This window comes from Arvicola amphibius, chromosome 12 (assembly GCF_903992535.2).
Source record: "Arvicola amphibius chromosome 12, mArvAmp1.2, whole genome shotgun sequence".
NCBI lineage: Eukaryota > Metazoa > Chordata > Mammalia > Rodentia > Cricetidae > Arvicola > Arvicola amphibius.
The window spans coordinates 165,235,223-165,258,844 of NC_052058.2; the positions used below are offsets into that span (position 1 = coordinate 165,235,223).

Here is a 23,622-nt window from a genome sequence, read left to right on the forward strand (position 1 = left end):
TAAAGATCCATATCACAGCTACACTCTAAGGGATGATTGGTCATTTGCTCAGGGCCAGACCAACAGAGGGCATCCAACCAGCCCGGAATGAATGAATGAATGAATGAATGAATGAATAGGGCTGTGGTTGCAGCTCTGAGGAAGAGAAAGGCCCCACAGTTTCCGGTCTGGAGTCCTAGCTGTGACGTTTGAGCTCTGTGAACTTGGTTAAAGCCAGCTTTCCTGGGCTTCATTTGTGACCTGGGGCCTCAGCCTTCCTCTCCAGATCCATCAGGTTTTCTTACCTGGATTTTTAAATAAGGGACTTGCCTCCTGGGAGCTCAGGGTGTGCTGAGTGTGTGTGGTGTGTGTATGTGTAGTGTGTGGCGTATGTATGTGTATGTGATATATATGTGTGCGGTGTGTGTATGTGTGGTATGTGGTGTGTGTATGTGGTGTGTGCATGTGATGTGTGTATGTGGTGTGTACGTGTGTGGTGTATGTCTGTGTGCCTGTGTGCAAGATATACCTGCCAGTGTCTCTGAATGTTGAAAGCCAGAAGTTGGCATCAGGTGACTTCCTTATGCTCTCTATTTTCTTGAGATAGGTTTCTCACTGAATCTGGAGCTAGACTGTCTGGCCAGAAGTTCTTGGGGTCTGCCTGTCCCTGCTCCCTAGCCCAGCACTGGGGTACAGATATACAACCCCCTACTCTGCTCTGTTCCCAGCTTTCCCTTGGGCACTGAGGATCTGAACTCAGATCTTGCAGCTTACACAGCAAAAGTATCTGAACCCCAAGCTGCCTCCCCAGTCTCTGGGAGCCACCTTTTAAGAGACAAAAAGAAACAGATGAAATGGTAATAATAAGTTTAACTGAAGAAAAGTTAGAAGAGTTAAAGTCTTTATCTAGTCAGCGTGTGTCTGCTCCCCCCTTCTGGAACTTTCCAGTTAGGTTAAGAGCTGTGTGTGGTTTGCACAGTGCAGGAGTGTACGGTCACACTAAGAGTCCAACACGGATCAAGAGTGTTTCCTGGGTGCTGCGCATCCCCGGCAGGAGGCACCCATGTTAGCAGTCTCTGTGATCTTCGTCTTGGACTTGCTCATGCACCGGGGACTGCAGAGTGGCATGTGGCTCTTTCTGTGACCCTTTCTGAATCTTCTCACTCTGTTTCCTTAAGGGAAGTCAGCAATTTAGTGAGCCAGTGTATGGTCTACGCAGCAGAAGGGAAGTGCCTTCTCTTCTTTCCTCCACAGCTCTCAGAGGGACCCACTGGGTGTGGGACACATCAAGGAGTGTGCAGTGAGGAGTGAGGGTGGAGGCAGGATGGCTATGAGAGCCTATTTAACCCAAGGGGCTCCCCTGGCTCTCCTGGCCATTCAGGACCTGCAGGCAGACAGGCTCCCCTTAATCTGCAGTGTTTCATCCCCAAAGCCCATGGAGTCTGCAGACAACTTTGGGGTACTCCTCCCATGCAGTGCTCAGACTCCCCCAAATCAGGCCCATCCCAGGCTGTCTGCTCTTTGCAACCAGATCTATGTAGAGACAGCTGCATCCACTCCAAGTCTCCCTATTCCCTTCCTGCATTTCACAGGGTCTCACTCTTCTCACAGCCTTGTCTTCTAGAACCTTCTCTCTGTCAATATCTCCTTCTGAGTAGCGCACACACACACACACACACACAGACACATACACACACACACACACACACACACAGACACACACATAGAGACACACACACAGACACACACATAGAGACACACACACAGACACACACATAGAGACACACACACAGACACACACATAGAGACACACACATAGAGACACACACATAGAGAACAGATCCATCCTTGCTGAGTGTTTTCCAATCTGGACTTCTGCCCGCCTTGTGCCCTCCCTCTATAATGTGAGCTCTGACCTGGACCACATCTCCATCAGTCACCACAGGGGATTTTTAGCGAATTGCTCACGCAGCTGTAACTCTCGACTGGAGAATGTGTCAGAGATGAGAACTTAGCAACCCTTGTTCGCTTTCTTTAGCTCAGTGCCACACACGAGTGTAGAGTGGGCTTGAGAATCAATGGGCGTCTGGTCGATTGTGTAAGAACAGGTTTTCGGAGTTAACTCAGCCTCAGTATGAAATTCAAAACGGGAGAAATCACATATACTTTTAACTTTCAGGATAAATTCTACTCCCATTTTATTTTATAAATACAGATGCTGAGTTTCTCTCCAATTACCAACAGACCGGCTTCACATGCCATTTATTATTGGTGGTGGTTTAAAACTTATTTAAATAACAAGTTAGGTCAGGATAAATGGGTGCCATTAGAACTGCTAAAAAGTACAGCTGGGTACAATCTTCCAACGCTAATATTCTGAGGGCAAAATAAACCTCTGTAATTTGTAACGTGGTTAAGTGGAAATGGAGAGAGAAAACACAATCAAATATTCATTGTGTAATCTGTACAGGCCGTTAGAACTATCTCAACCACGTGGAAGCTGAAGGGGCTCTTCGCCGTTCAGAAAAGGGTAGCAGCAAACCTGTCGTTCCCATTTCTGCCTCATAAGCAAATTTTGTTATTATTTCTAGTGATGTACAAGGCTAATTAAAAGACCAGTAGGAGAGATCACCTGGGAATGTGGCCCTGGCCACTTTAAACAAAGGCAAAACACACCATAGCTGCTGCAGGCTCTGCCCAGGTCACAGCAAGTATCAAAGGATGCTCACTCTGGCCTCAAGCTCACCAGCACTTGGACGCAGACATCACTGGCAGCGCGGGTTCTGCTGAAGGTATGGGCAGAACCCATCGGGCTAGAGCCGTGTGGACCCATGCAAGGGCATGGCTCCATGCTGAGGAAGCCACTTCAGAGTCCACACTTAGGAGGTTCAGAAGGGCAGAGGCTCTGGGGCAGGGCAGTAGACTGTGTCCAGATGCACTGGCATGAAGCCTCAGGTGCATCCCAGCCCTAGGAGGTCACAGATCACCTGGCACTCACCTTCCACGGCACTGACACTGACCTTCCCACACCTCTACCTTTGAGAGCCGCTGCTTCCCTGCAGGAGCCCACAGCATCTCTGTATCTAGGATGGCGAAGCCCTCCACCCACTCGGACTCTGAAGCCAACCAGAGTACCCCGTGAAGAAGCCTCACCCCGACAAGTGGAATGAAATGGACTTCCTCAGACCAAGCAAAGGTTTCCAATTGCAGGACAGCTGTCTGCTATGCAGTAAATCTGTGCGTTCGCTGTCTAGAGAAATCATGGTACGAACTAGTCCATCCGGCAGCACAGCTGCCAACTAAAGCTGTGGCCTAGGGACGCTCGGCTAAAATATGGACACGATTATGGGGCTTGCGAGTTAAGGAGCTACGTGGGACATCACTACTGGGGAATAAATACAGCTGGGAAGTGTGTGTCGCTTTCCACAGCATGCAAACTCAAATGAAATCAGCAGCATCAGCTTAGTTACGATTCAGGCTAGCCTTGTCAGGATGTAACACGAAGAGATTTCAGGTTTAGAGGGGGGGAAAATGACCCCCCCATCTCCCAAATCCAAGCTGAACCAAACCAAACCAAACCAAAACTGGGGGTGGGGGAAGATCTGATGGTCAAGTGAAGCAAATTCAATTTTTATTCTTCTATACAATACATGGATATATGGATAAATTTTTCTTTAAGAGTTTGCAACCCTGAGGCAATGTCTGTGGGTACATAATGTGTAATGCAACAGTAAAATGAAATCTGAAAGCAGAATGACAATGGATTTCAAAAACATAATTTAACATTGTGAAATTGCACATTGTCTGTGCTTCATCCAGTCTCTCGATCCAACTGTCTCGCCCCTGCAAACTGGACATCCTGACTCCACGTAACGTCGTCATGAACTTGGGATTACATCTAGGGGGTCTTTATCTGGAGAGTGTATTGCTAGAGGTGTGCCCAATTTTGGACCATGGCATCTGCCCAAATAAAAACTTTGGCCCAAAAGGAAGCTGGCTGCCCCCTGACTGTGGTGACCTTGAGGTTTCTGAGGCCCCCTGGGATCCACCACAGGAAAGCTTTGCATTAGGGCACGGCACACTGAACGGCACACTGGACGGGACAGAGCGTCTTGTCCTCTGGTTTGGACTAGCGAATCTACTGCCCCAGCTTTCAGGGTGCGTGAGCCATCTTGAGAAAGCAGGGCCAGTGGGGTCTGCAGGCTGACTGCGGCAGGCAGTCAGGGCGGAGGCCCCGGACAAGGACACCCCCCCCCCACCCCAGCTTCTTATTCATCAGCCTACGGGACCATCCGTGGGCCTCTCAGGAAGTGGAAGTGGCAGAAAGCTGTTTCTGAATATTCCATTTTGCAAAGTTTTACGAACAATGGAGAGGACAAATGCTTTTGAGAAACTAAAGGAGGGTTCATTCTACTACATACGTATTACCATCTTCCTTTTGGGGGAAGCACCCGCGTGTAAATAAAGCACACACAGATGCCTGTAAGGTGACTGGAGCTGTAAGTGAGAGGGTGACCCTCGCCTGGAAACCACCGCCAGGCCCGGACAGCAAATCTCAGAGACTGGCCCCACGGTACCCAGTGATCCCGAGTCCCCTCCGTTCCCAGAGTCAGCCTTTCTGAGGAACGTCCTCCACTGATCCTCATTTGTCCAGAATTACTAAAAAGGTTAAGTGCAGCTTGGGCCTGGGGGAGGGCAGGGGCTCTGCCCCCCTCCTCACTTATCGGAACTCCTGCGTGGCCGGCGGAAGCTGGACACGTTTTCACTGAGGGCGTAGATCCTCCGGGAGAACTCCTCAAACTCTCCCAGCACCTGCTCATCACACTCCACCGCCACGGCACTGTCCACGGGGATGCAGCTGAGCGCTTCCAGCTGGTCGCCCGAGGTGAAGCCCGTGGCTTCCAGCCCAATGACTTCTTCTGCCTGTTCCACTGCGCAGCAGAGCTCAGCTGAGGGGGCCGGGAGGCAGGGGCCTGGCAGCAGGGCACCGGCAGAGCCAGCCTGCTCGCTGGGCAGTGCTGTCCCGTTCACAGCCAGGTGCCCGGGCAGGGCTTCCCCTTGCTGGCTGGAGTCCGAATTTCCATGGTCTCCACTTACACTGTTGCCCATAACTACTCCTGTCTTCTTGTTTTCTTTGGAGAAGTCCAGGGACGTGTCCAAGGAGGAGGACAGCGGCGTGACCTTCCTCTCAGAGTCTCCCACGGTGGGCACGGCCACCCCAGGCTGTGTCAGTGCCGAATTGTAGCTGGGAGGAGGGGTTTTGTATTGGAGTCTCTCATTCTCTGAGCTGGCCCGTTTTCGATGTCCTTTGTCGGGTGAAGGGATACCCCCAGAGAAGCCTACATCTGCACCCCCAAACATGGGGCTCTGTCTCTTTGGAACAGGGATGGCACTGGAGGTGTGATGTCTGTCGCTAGAAGACAAGGGGAAAGGAGAAGTTACTTTAGAACTCGGATCTTCGGGGACCAGAGACATAATTTAGCATATTAGTAACTACATATGTTAGATTTGAGATAAAAAACAAAAACAAATCCCCAAACAGGATTAGATCATTATCAGTCTACGATGGTATTTGTTATAGGGTTTACAGCAAGAGACACCAGAACACACTTCAAGGATACAGATTTATTCAATGTATTTAAGACAGGAATGCCCAAGGTAGAAGTGACAGAAACCACGTCAGTTGGGGAAGAGCTGATGGCATCTGCGGAGAAACTCGTTTCTGGGAACGGTGATGGGCCCTAGTGCTCTGTTCTATCCAACGGCCGAGCAGGATGAGTTTCCCAGGGCAGCCTGCTGATGGATGGTCTTTCCGACATCCACTACTTATCTCCTGGTACCAGAGAACCACACGGAGAGCATCAAGGGGACCCTTCATTACCATGGGAAACGGCTTCTCTTTTACAAGGCTGGCCACATACATTTTCATACTACTTGGTCTTCAGTGCCTTCTCTGAGCCAGGAATAATAACCGCTGTCCAGCCACACACAACCTTAGTTTCTGAATTAATTTCACATATATCATTTCACTTGGGCCTCACAAACGCATTGTCAAGAAAGTAGAGTAAGTCCGAAATAATAAATAACCATCAATTAGTGGCGTAGAGCACCAGAGCCTGAGGCACGGTTGCAACTTTGCCAGCAAAGCCTGAAGGGAGTGCTGACTGCAGTTTGAGATGTTACGATGTTACCGTGTGAACGGAATTAGCTTCAGTACAACTTCCTCGATGGCAGCACAGTGTGCCTGACTTCTGTCCTTCATTTGAGGACACACACATAGAGGGAAGGGGCTCATCAGGGGGCAGCCACCAGGCAGGACTGAAACCACGTACCAACTGGCTGCTACCTATCTAGGTCTGCGGCAGGAGAGGCAGAAATGAGAGGGCTCTGCCTCCCAGGGAGCTTCCAATCTTGCAGAAGGGCATTTACAATGATTCCGGCAACATTTTCAAATTACATGTCAGCTAAGTTCTGACGAAGAACAAGGGAGCTACGGTGCTTCCGGTGTCCACAGACAGGCCTGCAGCTGCCCGTCGCTCATTCTCCGGAAAAGGCACCATGAGGCGTCTCTCCGCAGACGCCTTGGCCACAGCGCTTGGCCACAGTGCTTGGCCACAGCGCGGTGTCAGTGAGCTTCATAACAAGAACAGGTAGGTCCCTGAGCTACACACCAACTGGGCAAGTGGACCAGCTAATGACTGTTTCTAGTTCTTATGACAAGACAGCAAAATCTGCTGGCCTCTGTCTAGGTTTTCCGTCACTATGCTGTCAAACCCATGGTGACTGGCTGAGCTGTATTTTGGCCAACCTTGTTTCCTCTGTGAATAATCCTGCAGGCTGGCCAGGTAAGCAGATCTAAACAGACCCAGCAGCATCCTCGGGCTGTCACCTCAGCATGGACAAGCCCGGGTGAGCCGAGAGTGGTAGAGGTCACGGAGTGTAACCAGAAGCCGGGCACTTCCGGGCACTTCACGGCTCTTGAGTGTGAAGGGTGAGGACCCTGACAGCCCTCTGTGTGGCTCTGGCACCGCCCTTCACTTCCTGCTCTGCTCTGGTGACAGAGGAGATAAGGAATCAGAGACACACCAGCCTTACCATGGGGCAGAGGGATTTCAGCGGCCCTCGCCTGTGTTTATACTCCCCAACAGCTCTCCTTGGTTTTACACAACAGGAAGATTTGATTTCCCTCCCACCAGCTACACAGGGAAGGGAGCAATACTTTCCTGAACATCCATCCATTACCTTCTTAGCCACAGGCGCAAGGCAGGCTGGTTGAGTGGGTTGTGCAGGGCCAATCACACCTGCCCTGGACTCAGTCTGAGCCACAGCCCATGCTGACCATTACATCCCAAATTCTCCTAACCCTGTCTGCATCCTAAAGCAGGTACAGCCCAGGCCGAATGCCACTGCTGAGGCCTTCTCAGTAACCCAGACTCAAAGCCTGGCTGTTTACCCTCATCTCTCGGACAGATTCTAAGGCCTCCCAGGGCAGCTGTAGTGACAATTCTTCTCTAGGCCACTCAGGTATTGACAGGAGCTCAGGAAACGGGAGAGTCTGATATAAACGAGAAAATTATCAAAAAACATGCTCTCTTATAAATGGTAAGGGGATGAGGCCGGATGAGACACGTGGGCAGTCTTAGCACTAGGGGGGCAGAGGCAGGAGGGTCATCAGTTCAAGGTCAGCTTCAGAGACACAGTGGACCCTGTCAGTTACTCCTGACACCCGGTGAGGAGGTGTACCTACCTAGAGCTCTTGTCTCTTCCCTCATAGGGTTGAGCTATGTGAGATGAAAAACCTTGAAAGATTTTAATATTAAGATCTTTTACATAATTTTAAAATGCAGAAAAGAGGCATCTCTTGCTGACTGGGCTACCGATATGGTGACAGACAGAGGAGCCTGCAGGGGTTGCAGGGCCACTGGCACAGGGCGGGGGCTGCTCTGTGTTCCTCCTGTGGCCACAGGACTCTGCTGACCAGTTTCCCTGCTCTTCTAAGCTGATCACTAAGGACTGTGTGCAGTGTGCATGTGAGTACACACGTGGAGGCCACATGACATTTTGTTATGTGAGTTCTGGGTGCTGAATTGCTGAAGTCACAAACATGCTTTATATGTGAACTTTGCAATGTTAATTTTAGCCACTTGGAATGGGTGTTTCTACATGTAGAATCTTTTTAAGAAAACTGAGCTCTGAATAGCTAAGGTATTAAATGATGACATTAAAATTATAAATTAACTATGCATGCATTTTCAATTATTACAGTAATTTATACTCATAGGAAAACAACATAAATATAAACTACATAAAAGACCCTATCATGTTATTACCCATCAAGTAACTACTATTAATTTTGGATGCTTTTCTTCCAGATTTCAATTTTATGTTTAATTAAAAAAACCACAATTTTGTGGTATATGCATAATTCTGTTTCCTGTTGTCATGTGTTATTAAAACCTCTGGGCGAGCAGCATTTTAAAAGGCTGATTTAATGAACGAAATGTTGTAATTTATTTAATTATTCCCTCATTTTTAGGCTGTTTCTAAACTTTTACTGTTAAAACCAACAGCTGTTGGTTATCTTGTGGACCAATGATCCAAGCTCGAGCCTGGCATCACAGGGTGGGGGTGGGCGGCCAACCTAGGAAATTTGTCTAGTAAATAAATATAAGCAAAAATGTCAAGCAACAGAAAGGCCAATAATTGACTAACAATACTGATGCTCAGGTTTGAAGGTTTTACTAAGAGAGGAGAGAGAGAGAGGAGAGAGGAGAGAGGAGAGAGAGAGGAGAGAGAGAGAGAGAGAGAGAGAGAGAGAGAGAGAGAGACTGAGACTGGTAAACAACCCAATTACATCACAGGCAGCTAAATGACCTAACAGCAAACACTTGCTGTTTGACAGAAAGGACTTCAAAGGTCAAGCATCAGCAGGACAAGAGGCCAAGTAGCTTGGAGTTGAAAGGTCAAAGAGGACAGCCTGGGTTAGGTTTGGACTCCACCGCTCTCTAGGTGAAGGTGTTGCTGTCTATCTGGTTCCGGGAGCTCTCATCTGCCCAGTCAGTCCTGCCTGCTCTTTGCAGCTTTATCTAAAGACTTCTCTGGAGAGAAGACATTCATAGGCCTGAACTCCACTCCCAGTCTGGCTTGATTATCCCTTTATTCGGAGTTCAAGTTCCCCATTTACTAGTTACATGACCGGGGCAGTTTTTTTCCTTTGCATGATAGATCATCTGACCTTGCTCAAGACTAAATAAAGTAACATACTTAAAATCCTTGGCAAAGCTGGGGGTGGTAGTGCCCGCCTGTCACAGCCCTTGGGAGGTGGAGGCAGAAGGGTCAGGCTACACAGTAAATTCGAGACTCTGTCTCGAGAAACTCCCAACAAAAACAAAACAAAAACCAATGAAACAAGACATCGAGGCCAAAGTAAAAGTTTGAAAAGAAGTACTGCCTGCTGGGGATGAGCAGTTTCTTCCATCTTGAAGTATGGGGTGGAGAAACCTTTGAATAAAACAAAAATGCTTAAAATGCCCTAGTCAGATGATCTACCAACTGCATATGGACCATAAGAACGACCCAGAAACCTCTGAGGTCTACACTGTCCCTGAACCCTTGAGGCATAGCTTTTTCTCCATGTATTAGCTCATGGAGAGATTGATTATGTATACAATATTCTGTCTGTGTGTATGCCTGCAGGCCAGAAGAGGGCACCAGACCCCTTTACAGATGGTTGTGAGCCACCATGTGGTTGCTGGGAATTGAACTCAGGACCTTTGGAAGAGCAGGCAATGCTCTTAACCTCTGAGCCATCTGTCCAGCCCCCCCATGGAGAGATTTTTGTAAAAAGGAGACCTCTGTTTCCCTGACCTAAATCAAGAAGATGGTAGCCAGCAATTTAGCAGCCTGCCCATGGCCTCCCTGCGGTGGTACAGCCTGTGAAACCCCTTACGAAGTTTGGCTCTGCTGTCCTTGTTCTGCCAGCTTTTCCCCTCACCCATCTCGAGAGAAAAAAAAAAAAAAACCCTGGTAGGAAGCATTAGCCCAGGAAGCGATTCCCAGCATCTACTTGTAACACTGTGATGCTTCTCAGTGTGGTCCTTCAGGAAAACGGTTATAGCAGTGTTATGACGGCACAGGCGTGTAATCCCAGAGTTTGGAAGGTAGAGGCAGGAGGATCCAGAGTTTTAGGTCACCCTCAACTGCATACTGACATGAGACCCTGCCTCAAAACACCACCACCAGGGGCTGGAGAGAGGGCCCTCCCAGAGGCCTGGGGAATTCAGCTCTGAGTGGGTGGTTCACGGCCACTGTACCCAGATCTAGGAGATCCAGAGTTCTGACATCCCTGGGCACTCACTGTGGCAGGACAGTCCATGAGCCTGGGCCGTTATCAGTGAGTTCCAGGCTAGGGCTAAACAGTGGTTCTGAAAATGTAACTCATAAAGCTAGTGAAGGGCTATGTGACATAATCCAACATCTCTATACAATGTTACAAAAACAGAGAGCATCCCCATAGACATATGAAGGTCACAGCATGGAGGTTAAGAACTGGACCAAGGTCACAGGGTTGAGCTTGAGCTTTACCAAAGCCTGCATGCATTGGCTCCTTTCTCTGTCTTGGCTGCAGGACCTTAAAATTTCTGCTGCTACCGAAGTGCCTGCATTTGCTCTGGTTCCCTGAAGAGGAGGTGAGAATCAGGGGAGCCTGCTCAGCAGTGAGTGGGTAGCACGCTCACGTCTTTTCTTCCTAGAGCTCTATGTACTGTCAGGCATCCTTACACCAATCACGTGCAGAAGCCGTACAGAACGTGGAGGAAGGGAGAAAACCATGAAAAGCTGTCACTTCGTGAGAGTTCATGAAGCTGGGCCAGTTTCATTTGATAATTCCTCCCATCTCTTTCAGATTCACCAAGCGATGTTTTATCTGTCAGAGCAGGCTAAGGGGTGGGTGTGGGGCTCTTGCTGTGGAGTAGTGGGGGAGGGCACAGCTCCCAGCCACAGGTAAGTTTTCCCGTCTCTGCAAATGTCTCCTCTGAGGGACATTATCAGATCACAGCTGGTCAAAACACTAAATCCTGATCGTCAGGATCCCAGCCAAAATCTACAGCTACAACTCAGAGGAATAGGGGGGGGGGAGGGGAGGGGAGGGGAGGGGAGAAGAGGAGAGGAGAGGAAAGGAGAGGAGAGGAGAGGAGAGGAGAGGAGAGGAGAGGAGAGGAGAGGAGAGGAGAGAGAGCCTTTGATAGCACTTGATTTTCTTTCTCTGCCTTGTAGGCCTGACCTCATGGCTCTGCCTAGCGGTGTTTAGGTTGGTGTTTGGCCATCAGGCTGTTTGAAGCTGCAGGCACCTCTCTGCGCCAATATCATGTCAACTGTGCTAAAAAGCAATAATCGTTTCTCACCTTCTTAAAGATTACTGCTAAAATAATGCAGAGCAATGACGGGCTGTGCTCGGCGCCAAAAGCAGGTTGCCAAGGCGAAGCTGAGGTAGGATTACGTCTTTTGGCAGCTAAGAAATTATGACATAAAGTTAGTTTAAAACAAAACAAAACAACCTCCATAAATTAGACTACTATTCTCTTTTCAAAATTTAGCCAGCGGTGGGATTTATCTTTCTCCTTTCCCTCTCTCTGATCAAGTGGAAGCCAAATTTAACAGCTAGATCTTATCTCCCAGGAGAGAGTGGGGTTAACAGTATTAAGCAGGGTCTCCTGGCCACAGGCGAGGGATCTAAGGGCCTCTCACCATTACCAGATAAGTAAGTGCTTAATCTTTGCCCCGATGTTAACAAAAACTCCAAACAAAATAAAAATAGAAACAATCTTGGGACCAAAGCACGGGCTGAAATGTGTGCCCATGGCCACCATTCCCCTGGGCCCTGTGTGGAAGGATTCCTGCCAAAGTCTGACGAAAATAAGCAAACAGTGTAAAAAGATGGAGCTGAACGAGGAGCCTTTAGAAGGTTTCGACAGAGCAGCGATGGCAGGATGAACCCAGAGAAGACAGAGTCCCACAGGCAAACAGCAAGGGGCGACCAGGCCCCAGGGTGTACTGGGAGGAGCCCCAGTGTAGGTCAGAGACGATGGCAGGGAGCCTCCTGCCCGAGCTCCACCTCAAAGCTGAACTCCTGGGATGGGGAAAACAAAGAGATGATCCATGGGGCCACGGGGAGGTCCTGGACGGGTCAAGCCAGCTCCATCATCCATCAATGTTCACATTAGGAAATTAGGACACATTAACAACACACTGAAATCTCAGTCGGGCAGCGGACGGGGGACTATAAAGTGGTTCTGTAGAAACAGACACGGCCCATCTTGATGTCACTTATGTGGTGTGCAAGTAATGTCCTACAAGAGAACATGGGAAGAGGTTCAGGAATGACAGCTGGGGACCCCGTGCAGTGCCTGGACAGCACTCGGGACCTGGGAATAGTAAGCTGTTTATACTGAAAACGAGGAGGGGAAAACCGTCTACCACTTGCCAGGGAAGCCAGGGGAACAACAATCTCACAGAACTCGTCACAGAAGAAGCCGGCAGGGAAATTAAAGCCCTGGCCCGAGAGTGCTCTCAGAATTTAAAACCAGGCTTGGAAAGAAGCTAAAGGAAGCATGAGGCTCCTGAGGCCAATGACAGAAACTGTGAGATGAAGTCTTTGAAAGATACTCTAGCGCTGAGCTACCATCAAGTTACTAATAAACTCTGACACAAACTAACCATGGGATTCAGCTGCATGTTACTTTAAGAGAAAACCAGACGGCTCTGCCACCACTTGGGCAGAACCCCCTGAGTTACAGTTGCCCCCAGCGAATCACTGCTCCACAGCAGATGGAAGACTCAAGGAGTCTGTCCCGTGGGGTCCACTGCACTACTAAAGGGGTGGGGCACATGCTTAGCAGCAGGATGGTTAATTCATTTACTCCCTCCTCCTCCAGTAAACACCGAGCATCTCTACACACAGGCAAAGTGCTAGGCTTGGGATCTCACAGGAGAGGAAGCCACACTTGCTGCTCTTATGGGGCCAGACATACACAGAATCCAAGACACAAATGCAAAACCTCAGACATGTACCATGTGGGTGTGAACAAAGACTAAGAGTTTGTGACAGAGAAATGACCCAAAAAAGGCCGAGTAGAGTTCTTCACCAGTTGCAGGCCAGGTCAATGTGTATATGCATGTGTGTGTATATGTATTTGTGTGTACATACATGCACGCCTGTGCACCATGTGTGTGCCTTGGGCCCTCAGAGGCAGAAGACAGCACCAGATCTCCTGGGGCTGCAGTTACAGACGACTGATCTGGGAAAATGCTCTGCAGCTGCAGTTGGAAAGCAGGAAGGGCCCAGGGTGCCTGCTGAAGACAGAGGCCGCTGGAGTAAGCCTGCAGCGGGTGTGCACAAGAGCAAGGCGAGACAAAGGGGCCAGTCTTCACCTTTAGGAGCAGAACTCTGGTTTCCCACCCTTTTGTTTTGGGTGTACCTGGGACCAAACCCAGGGCCTCGTGTGAGGAAGGCAAGCTCTGCACTCTAGGTTTTAGGATCCAGATGAAGAGGAAGAACCTACAGATACCAGCAGGGGAGCAGTGTGCAGGATGAGCAGATGCAGTGGACAGTAATGACAGGATCCCTTTTCTGGAGCAGCAGGTGGACGGTCCCGTGTGGCACACACTGTATTCTGAATGCAGCGAGAGGCTGTGCTGGGTGTGCTGTGCCTACCTTGGCTCTGAAGGCTGGGTCATCCTTGAGTTAGTTCGCCCACAGACCCTCAACTTCCCCATTTTAAGTAGTGAGAGTATCGTCTGCCTGGACCCCAGGGCTGTTGGGAGACGGTGGGCGAGTTCCTGGGCTACTGACAGCATTTGGCACTGGATCAGCCCACAAGGACTCACTAACCGGAGAATCACTGGACGAGCGGCATAGAGAATGGTCTTTACAGAAACCCCGAAGTTGACAGTCTTGGAATTGTATTGTAAGCTGAGCTTAAACCCAAGGATTAAAGATCAGTGGTCAATGTTGGCTTGGGTCAGCAAAGAGCTTACCACTAAGCCTTTTTGAAATACACTGTAATTATGAGCTCTGGAAACGGCCACCTGCCAGTCCTTGTTAGCACGTGTTAGAAGAGGAGGCTCCTGAAATGCAGCGACCTTTAAATTGGCTTTTCTGCGAATTCACCTGAGCACAACCACCTTCCAAAACCCAACTCAAGTGCCACCTCCTCTCTAGCCACGCCCATCTGAGCCATGTCCTGACCACACCCTGGTGGCAGGTTCCAATTGTTACCAAGTTTTCTGCAGAGAAGAGAATAACCACACCACTGCAGCGTGTGCCGTGCACATTTTCATAAGAAGGAAGCTGGCTGGGAGCTCCGGTAGAGGAGGCACCTGGGAGGATGTCACTCAGGGAGAGAAGGGAAGGGGGCAAACATGAGAATGAGAACATGAATATAGTCATGTGTGCATGTATGCGTGAGCACGTGCGTGTGAAGGGGCTAGAAAGAAAGGGAAGGGTAACATGCCGTCTGTGTGCGCCCCAGCTGAGAAGCCAGGCCTTATGTAAGGGACCTAGCATCCAGTTTTCTGAACTCCAACCTTCTCCTTTGCGATTTATCACTGTACAGAGTGACTTGTACCTGGGGCTTTCAGTACTCCTGGGTTGATCTGAGGTACGGCAAGTCTAAGGCATGCTAGACTTAGAAGGCTTCTTGTGAGGAAAAGCAAGGTAAAATATCTTATTTTTAATCTATCTAAGGGGCTGGAGTGATGGCTCAGAAGTTAAGAGCACTTGTTGCTCTTGCCTTTGGTTCCTGTGGCTTAGAACTGCCTGCAACTCCAGCTCTGAGGATCTAGCGCCCTCTTCTGGCTGTTGCAGGAACCTGAACATGTGGTGCACAAATGATGTTCACACACACACACACACACACACAACTCTTTTAAAAATAACTCTAGTGAGGATATGTTGTATTATTTTAGCTAATCTGGATTTTATTTGCATTAAATCAAATACATTAAATATTAACTTACCCGTTTCCTTTTTCCTTGCTAAACTGTGGCTGCCAGAGAATGCGTGTATTCGTCACTCAAGATATGGATAGACCAAGTCCTGACACAGGGACCGGGAAATGGACGGACCAAGTCCTGGCACAGGGACCGGGAAATGGACGGACTAAGTCCTGGCACAGGGACCGGGAAATGGACGGACCAAGTCCTGGCACAGGGGCCGGGAAATGGACGGACCAAGTCCTGACACAGGGGCTGGGAAGACTGTCTGCCATGGCAGCGTCTTCATCTCTGCCTTTCCTGGCTACTTTTTATAGCATCTAAGTTTTATTGAGTAGATATTGCTTTATAATCAAGAGGAGGAAACAGAAATTAGGCAGAACATTAAGAGCAAATGTCGTCAGTTTGGAATAGCCCGACGGATGGAGGAGAAAGCAGCCCCGTGAGCGAAGACGTCTGTCTGAGCACAAAGGATGTCAGACAGCTGTTCTCCATCCCGACCGAAGACAGAAGAGAGCGGAAGTGGGTGTTAGCCACAGGAGGGGGGCTGTAAGTTAAATATAGGGAAGAATTTCCTGAAGTGAGGGTGTTTAAACTCTGGAATGAGTTATGGAAGGAGCCTGTCCCCCAAGGTCTTTAAAGTTCCACAGATGCCCGTATACCTTGTGTGTTCCCGTCTAGAGGCAGGGATGGCCCGTCAGGGCTCCTTCTGAGTAAATAACTCCAGTAAAACTTTCTTTTTCCTTTACTTTCAGCCAGGTCCCACTCTTTGTGTTAGGATGCCAGCCCAGAGCCACACTGTCAAAAGCAAGCCCATGTGACACTTAAGTAGTACTCTTGAGACTTCAAAGACAATGTCATTTGATCTAAATTTAAAGACTATCATCAGCTAGCTGTGTTTTGTGTGTTCCTCGGAAGTCACCTGCCAGAGTCCAGCTCTGAATTTGGGATAAGCACGACAAAGGGAAGGGATGGGGGAGACGGGTTTGTAGAAATGTGAGACTTTTAAGCATTCTTACAGCTGTTGCATGGACGAGATTTGAAAGTGCATTGCTTGTGTGCTGTGCCCACACAGCAAACAATTTACTATAACTTTACCGAAATATCTTTTCCTAAGTGTAACCTGAAGTCAGCCTGGTTGTGCAAATCTGTCACCCCAGCACCTGGAGAGGGGTGAGGCAGGAGATCAAGAGTTTAAGGACAGGTTGGGACACACCAGACCTCCTGACAGCAGGCACCCACGTGCTAACGTTCCTAGGTAACCATCTTTCCCCTGCTACTTCCAATTAAAGCTCTCGATTTTCTACACATGCAAAGGAAAGCAAGATAGCAGCACATGGGAGGCAGAGGCAGGAGGATTGCTGCTAGTTCAAGAGTAGACTACCACCCCTGGGAGAAAAAGGAAAGAAAGAGTGGATAAAAAGGATCATGGGGGATGAAGATCAGGGAGGATGGGGAGCAGGGAGCATGAGGAGCAGGGAGGATGAGGATCTGGGAGGATGGGGAGCAGGGAGCATGAGGAGCAGGGAGGATGGGGAGCAGGGAGCATGAGGATCTGGGAGGATGGGGAGCAGGGAGCATGAGGAGCAGGGAGGATGAGGATCTGGGAGGATGGGGAGCAGGGAGGATGAGGAGCGGGGAGGATGGGGAGCAAGGCAGCAAGAATGTGGAGACATCAGTGAAGGAAAGAGGCCTCTATCGTTAATCTCAGGCCCGAGTCACAGCCACAGCCAGTGAAGGCTGAGTGAGAATGTCCTACAGGGCATGCCCTTTGAGACATTTAATTTGTCTCAGCTGCTTTGAATTCAAAGCTAAACCAATGTGAACCAGGCCCAGGCAGCACAAACTGTTTTTAAATTGCCTTCATCTCTTCAAAAGAGACACTTGGTGAATTGTCAAACACATGGAAGCTACTTACTCTATTCTTGCTTTTCTTTTGTTTTGTTTTCTTCCAGACAGACAGGGTTTCTCTGTGTAGCCCTGACTGTCCTGGGAATCTCTTTGCAGTCCAGGCTGGCCTCAAACTCAGATATCCACCTGCCTCTGCCTCCCAGGTGCTGGATTAGAAGCGTGCGCCACCACCGCTCAGCCACTCCATTCCTAGGATTTCCTTTTATTTGTGTGTGAGTGAGTGAGTGAGTGTGGCACCTACAGCCAGGGGAGGGTGCCAGTCCCCTGGAGCTGGAGCCGACAGGCTGATGTGGGCTACCCAGTGTGGGTGCTGGGAACTGAACTTGGATCCCCTGATACAGATACAGCAGCGAGTGCTCTTAACTGCTAAGCTGTCTCTCTAGCCCAACTTATCTTCTATAGTTCTTTTTGGCTTATAACCCCTTTGATAGACATAGCTCATTGGTTCTACACACCTATGTTGGGGAAGCAGGGCTGGTGCTATTAATGCCATTAGAAATAACTCGTTCTTGGGCTGGAGAGATGGCTTAGCGGTTAAGAGCATTGCCTGCTCTTCCAAAGGTCCTGAGTTCAATTCCCGGCAACCACATGGTGGCTCACAACCATCTGTATTGAGGTCTGGTGCCCTCTTCTGGTCTTCAGACAGAATATTATATACATAATAAGTAAATAAAAAAAGAAATAACTCGTTCTTAAAAATGTTTATGAATTGAGTGATACAGCAGAAACTGACACCCGCATTTTCTGACCCTTGAGCTGGGTCCTCTCTGTTGTATCACATTGTGTTGCATGGAGACAACAGAGAACTTACGCTTTATGAGCAAGAAAAATTAAATTTAGAGTAAGAATTTCCTTGAATAAAGCAGGACGGATGGCTGAGACCACAGAGCTCACGAGATGAAGACTACAGGTGAGTGCATCTGAGTCCGCACCCCGCGCCTCCTCCCGCTTCCTAACCACAGAACAGGACTGGATGCTTGGATTTTGGGGTAAAAATTCTCACAGTTTTTGCAAAGCTTTATGAGGTGCCTGGGTCAGCTTCCACCAGAACACTGCCTGCTTTGCCCTGTATCTTTCTAGAAGACTCTAGATCAGCCCCTGGTGGGGTTTATCCTTTGGGGGGATACTCTTGGGAAGCTAACGAGTGTCTGGACAATGGTGACACACTGTCGGGGGCTGGAGATGACGGGGAAAGCACAGAGCAGATGCTAACAAGCATGGGGCATCGTGGTGCGTGACAAGAACTGTCATGTGACCCTGGCAAGTCACTTCATGTTTCTGAGTCTCAGTTTTCTGGGTTGTGGAGTCATGATTGTATTCTTGTCCTTATTATCTCCTAGAGCTGTTGCAGGCAAAAAAAAAAAAAAAAAAAAAGACGAAGCTATAGAAGCTAGAAATGAGTGTGGGCAAACATTGTGGGGTGTATCTCTCGAGTCCACAGAAAGGCCTTGGAGAGGCCTGGGGGACATGAGAGGGAGATAGTGAATATTTCTATACCACTGGTGTTCAAGAGAGTAGGCCATTGTATAGAGAACACAAGAACTATATGCACACCCTTTGTAAGATAAACATGGACTTTAGGAAAAACAAAACACCTACAACAAAGAATGAATAGCTTTTAAAAACAGCGGCCGTAACGATGACTCACTTATTCGTTATACATTTATACTAACTGCTAAGTCAGGCGGCATGCTAGGTGCACCTGTGCTGAAATCCCGACGGTACCAGCATCAGCCGGGTCCTGCCACCCTCAGTCTTGTTCAGAGACTGAAGTCAGAGGTATTATTTGCTATACGCTCAGGAACAGCTGATGCTCTTCCAGCTGAACTGCATCATGTGGCTTAGACCACGTCTCCAATACCCAAGTCCTTCTGTGTTCTAGGCCTAGCAATGCCAGCTCCCCACGGAAGGTCCACGATCCTCAGAGCAGTCAGTGAAGGAGTTCCTGCCACATCAGGCAACTTAGTCCCTTCCTGAGAGCATCTTATACTTTTATTTTTGACTGTTTATTTTCTGTTCCTGTTTCATCACCTTGGTTAGTACCTGGTGAGAACATGGCTGTGGGTGTGCGTCCCATGACGAGGACAGACGTGGACTCACGGACACCAGTGCCACACCGCTCACAAGCCCTCCGGATGGGATTTGGTGACCTTTGTCCCTCATCAGCCATGCCTGGTGGAGTGCCACCTCCATCTGCTGGAGCATCTGGAGAGGGCAGGGGTGGGCTGTTCTGGGTGGCAGGCGCTGGTTAAAGTGAACCGGTGTGGGCAGACATGTGTGGTGTGTGTTATGTCGGCTGAGATGGGTGGAGGGCCGGGGAAATATATCTCTGCAGCTCTGTGCTGGGTAAACCACCAGCAGCTGGTGGGCACATTCCTCCCTGACCAAACTCAGCCCTCGAGGCAACGCTGACCGTGTCTGTCAACTTGAGTCCCGGACCACTTTGGAGTCAGTAGAAAAGGAGTTGAAAGGAAACAGGGATGGCGTCTATGGCACCAGTGACTTTAACCAAAGTATTTGGGAGTCCAGTCTCTAGGCTGAAACTGCTGCCCAAACCAAGGAGAACCATGTCCGTACAGCGGTGTGCGTGCGGATGAAAGCTGGTCAGGCAGCCCCAAACACTAACACCTAACAGTTCAGAATTCTGTAATAGACAGGGAAAAGTCACCTCATTAAGACAGCCTTCATCACTGCCCTTCCCTCACAAACAAAACAAGTTGTCATGTAACTTGGACGCTTCCCTGGGGATCCTCAGCGCCGTGGTGACCACTGCACAAGTGTTTCCTTTCCTAAACGATGCCCAGTCTCCCCTACGACTCCCCAAGGAGGGGCTGAGTTTGTTTGGCCTTTGCCCTGAGGACCATGAGCTGGGGGTTGGGTGGGGGAGCCCCCAGTCTACAGAGGCCGAACCAGCTGGTTCTGGCTTTGTTTAGGTTTGCAGAGCCTGGCTTCCTGTGGTGGTCTGGACTTGGAACCCCGAGGAAGCATTCACTTTTTGAGAATAGTGGCGCATTCTTCATGAGGGAACCAGAAAGTGGCCGTTACCATGCATGTGTTAATGCGCTGGCATGACTGTCACCGACAGGCACTATGTAAATGCTATACCAGTGCCAGGAGACTTAGATTCCCCTTTATTGCTCCAGGTTCATGGGTCAATGGCATCACAGTCATTTGATTTCTCTGCCTTAGATCTGAGAGCCACTGGAAAGACAGTATTGCAAGCGAGGAAGGGCGGCCAAGCAGCAAGAGGAGGGACTGACATAAATATTTCAGGTAGATAGCCTGCAGGTATCCCAGAAAGCCTGAACAGCCACAGTGACAATTGTTTGCTGTTTGCCCGCTCCCTCTTCCCCTCCTCCTCTGTTTTCTGAGACAGAGTTTCTCTGCAGACCAGGCTGGCTCTAAACTCAGTGATCCGCTGCCTCTGTGCTGGGATGGTGATAAAGATTTCTTCCAGATTTTATTTCTAATGCTGTATTCTTTTCCTTAAAAGCATGAGCTCGGGCTGGAGAGATGGCTCAGAGGTTAAGAGCACTGGCTGCTCTTCCAGAAGACCTGAGTTCAATTCCCAGCAACCACATGGTGGCTCACAACCATCTGTACTGAGATCTGGCGACCTCTGGCGTGTGGGTATACATCGAGGCAGAATGTTGTATACATAATAAATAAATAAATCTTAAAAAAAGAACAGTACTAACTTTCATATGGAGAAACAAAAACAAAAACAGAAAGCATGAGCTCTCAAGCTGGGCAGTGGTGGCGCACACCTTTAATCCCAGCACTGGGAAGCAGAGCAGGTGGATCTCTGAGTTCAAGGCCAGCATGGTCTGCAAAGTGAATTCCAGGACAGTCAGGGCTACACAGAGAGATCCTGTCTAAAAAAGAACAACAACAATAAAAAGGCACAAACTCTCTTATCATCTAGTGTCTTCCGGTCTTAAAATGGATGTGCACTGTAGCCGAGTGGTCTGTTCTCCACAGTGAAACTGTTGTAGTTATGAAAACGGTTCCTTTTGAGGAGCAGGGATGGTGCATTCTGGACAGGATGGAAGTAAATGGGACAACCAGGGCCATCAGCAAGACACGTCAGGCAGAGGAGCTGGGGCATCTGACGGAGGGAAGCTGGGAGAGAAAGGGATGAACTCCTCCCAGCAAAGTCGGGGGCTGCGCGCACGCCCATAGGGTTAACACAGGACGGTGACCTGTGGGTTTGGCACAGAGCTCCGCAGGCCCCTAGCTGGATACAGGGAAGGTTGGTGCAAGGACAGACTATGGAGTCAGACAGAGCAGAGAGAGTTTAAGGAGGAACTGACCTAAACACGGTAGAACACAGTCCTGTGATCGTTAGAGACATCAAACTGGTACTTCCTCAGCAAACAGAACCCACCGGGCTTTTGCTTATTTCTGTCAGACAGTCGAAATATGGATGAGCCCTGTGCCCTGTGAGCTGAGGGGAGAGAAAGGTCGTCATTCTATTCTGTGAGGTTGTTACGACCTCATCACGTCTGACTATGTGACAACCGAAGTCAGACAAAGAGGTTTTCTTCTTTTTCCTTTCTTCTTTGTTTTGAACAAAATTTTGTCTTTTTTTAAAAAATAGCATTTAAGATAGCATTTCATTTATTTGGGCTGGCCTCAAACTCACTAAGGACAACTTTGAACTAAATCCTGGCCTGCTGCCATCTCTCAAGAAATGGGATTACAGGCATGAGCCTTCACACCGGCATGAGATACCATCTTTACAAGTAATAAGGCTCAGTATCATTAAGCAACTACAGGACTCAATCAAAATTCTACGTCAAGACTCCGAGCTGGGCCTGGCGTTTGTACAGCCAGCCCCTCACTCACATTCTCTCACTGTGCAATCCTCCTATGGGTGATTTAGGAGCAGAATCTGCGTGATCTTGGCTCAGCATTCCCCGGGTCCTGCCGGGGAGTAAGCTGACGGCTCTCTGCAGTGTGCTAAGGGCCTCCTCTGTAGGAGAGCCGGGGCTCTTCAGATCCAATGCTCAGGGTAAGCTTAATTTTGAATGATGTCTTTGCAAACTCTTTTTATTACAGATCTAAAGCCACCTTTTCCAAGAGGCTTTATCAGTAATAAAACTGACATTCTGATTGCATTAGCCTGTCTCTTGTATCCTCTCTCTCAAATGGTTCCAAGTGTCAAGGGAGAAGAGGGTGCCGTTTCTTGTGCATCCTCAAGCCACAGGCAGCCGCACAGCAATCACATCTTATAACAATTGAGGAGGAGGAATGGGTCTCTGGGGAGAAGTGAAACAGCAAGTCAGAACGGGCGGTGTGGACGCGGATGGCTGGGAACCCAGGTGGGGCTATAGCAGGCAGAGCCCTGCTGTAAGGGATCCAGGTTCGGTCTGAGCTTAGGAAGCAGCTGACACTTCTGGTGGGGAATCAGGTAGGGCTGCGGCTGCCTCTTTCCCTACTGTTCTAGGTGACTGGCACTTGGGTTAGGTGTCACCTCAACTATATGCCCTGAAGGCAGAGATGGAGCAACACACGACCCTCCTGAGAGGCAGGGACACACAGACATCTGCAGGCAGAGATGGAGCACCACACGACCCTCCTGGGGAGCAGGGACACACACACTTTTGTCACCGCGGGTATCGCTATCGCTTTGCATTAAACCTTGATCCTTTCCCCAGAGTTGGGCACTGGGATCAGCATGGAGCTTTGATGGCTATTTTCATATTCGGAGTAGAATACTTTCATCAGCTGAGCACTTGCCCAAGATGACTTTTCCTTAAAGAAAGATGTCTGATCGGGCAGTGGTGGCGCACGCCTGGGAGGCAGAGGCAGGCGGATCTCTGTGAGTTTGAGGCCAGCCTGGTCTACAAGAACTAGTTAGGGTTAGGGTTATGGGTTAGGGTTACAAAGCTACAAAGAAAAACAAAGCTACAGAGAAACTCTGTCTCGAAAAAACCAAAAAAGATGTCTGAAACATGGGACAAGAACAAAGGTCAGAGATCAGCCAGAGATGCTATTTTCTCGCTACCCACAAGGCCCATCCTTACGGCCCAGGAGAGAGTGAAGTCAGTATGCCATCCTCGCAGCAGACTCGTGAGATGAGCGGGCGAGGATCAACAATGAGGAAACCAAGTTTCAGAGACGCCAGACTCTAAATCCACGCACTGGACAAGAACATCCGGCTCAGCCAGAGCTCCTTCCAGGAGACCAGCCAGTGCCAGCCGTCACTTACAGGGTCTGGTAAGGTATCACCTGCTGTTCCAGGACACAAACTTCAGGATCCCTAAACGCATGAGCCCACAGTTTCCATTTACTCGGACCACTTTAATGCTGAGACTTTACGCGACAGCCTGCCTTGTGGGCCAGCACACAGTGACAAAAGGTACATTTTAGTAGCATGCTTGGGCTCAGATTCTAATTCTAGCCACTGGTCCTGATGCTCATTTGAAGGCCCCATTAATCCCAGCTGAATTCCCTTATTGCTTTGCCTCTCCCCCAGAGGGTGCTCTGCTGCCTGAGCCAGAGTGGAGCTTAGGTTACAAGCGGACACGGCTGCCCGTTCTTTTCTTCATGTGTCTCACTGCAGAAGAAAGCTCAGCAGGCGGGCGCAGAGCCATGTGGGCGTCAGACAGAGATACTCACCACCTGACCATGAGTCCGTGCTCCATGAAGTTTTTCAGGTTAGGAAGGGTTTGCCTCAAGTCTGGAGTCCCCAGGCCATGCTGGTATCTCAGCTGCAACAGGAGGAGAACAGGATTT

The 23,622-nt window shown here is 49.3% G+C and overlaps 1 protein-coding gene across 1 annotated transcript in view; it reads right to left on the reverse strand.

Moving 5' to 3' along the window:
* Window positions 1-3,593: 3,593 nt before the first annotated feature.
* Window positions 3,594-23,622, reverse strand: part of Uvrag (UV radiation resistance associated) — a 227,010-nt gene continuing 206,981 nt past the window's right edge. Inside the window, exons 14-15 of the mRNA XM_038314080.2 lie at window positions 23,506-23,597; window positions 3,594-5,392 (exon numbers count right to left, since the gene is read on the reverse strand). Of these exons, the coding sequence (XP_038170008.1) occupies window positions 4,696-5,392; window positions 23,506-23,597 (789 nt within the window). The 3' untranslated portion in view covers window positions 3,594-4,695. The remainder of the gene's footprint in view (window positions 5,393-23,505; window positions 23,598-23,622) is intronic.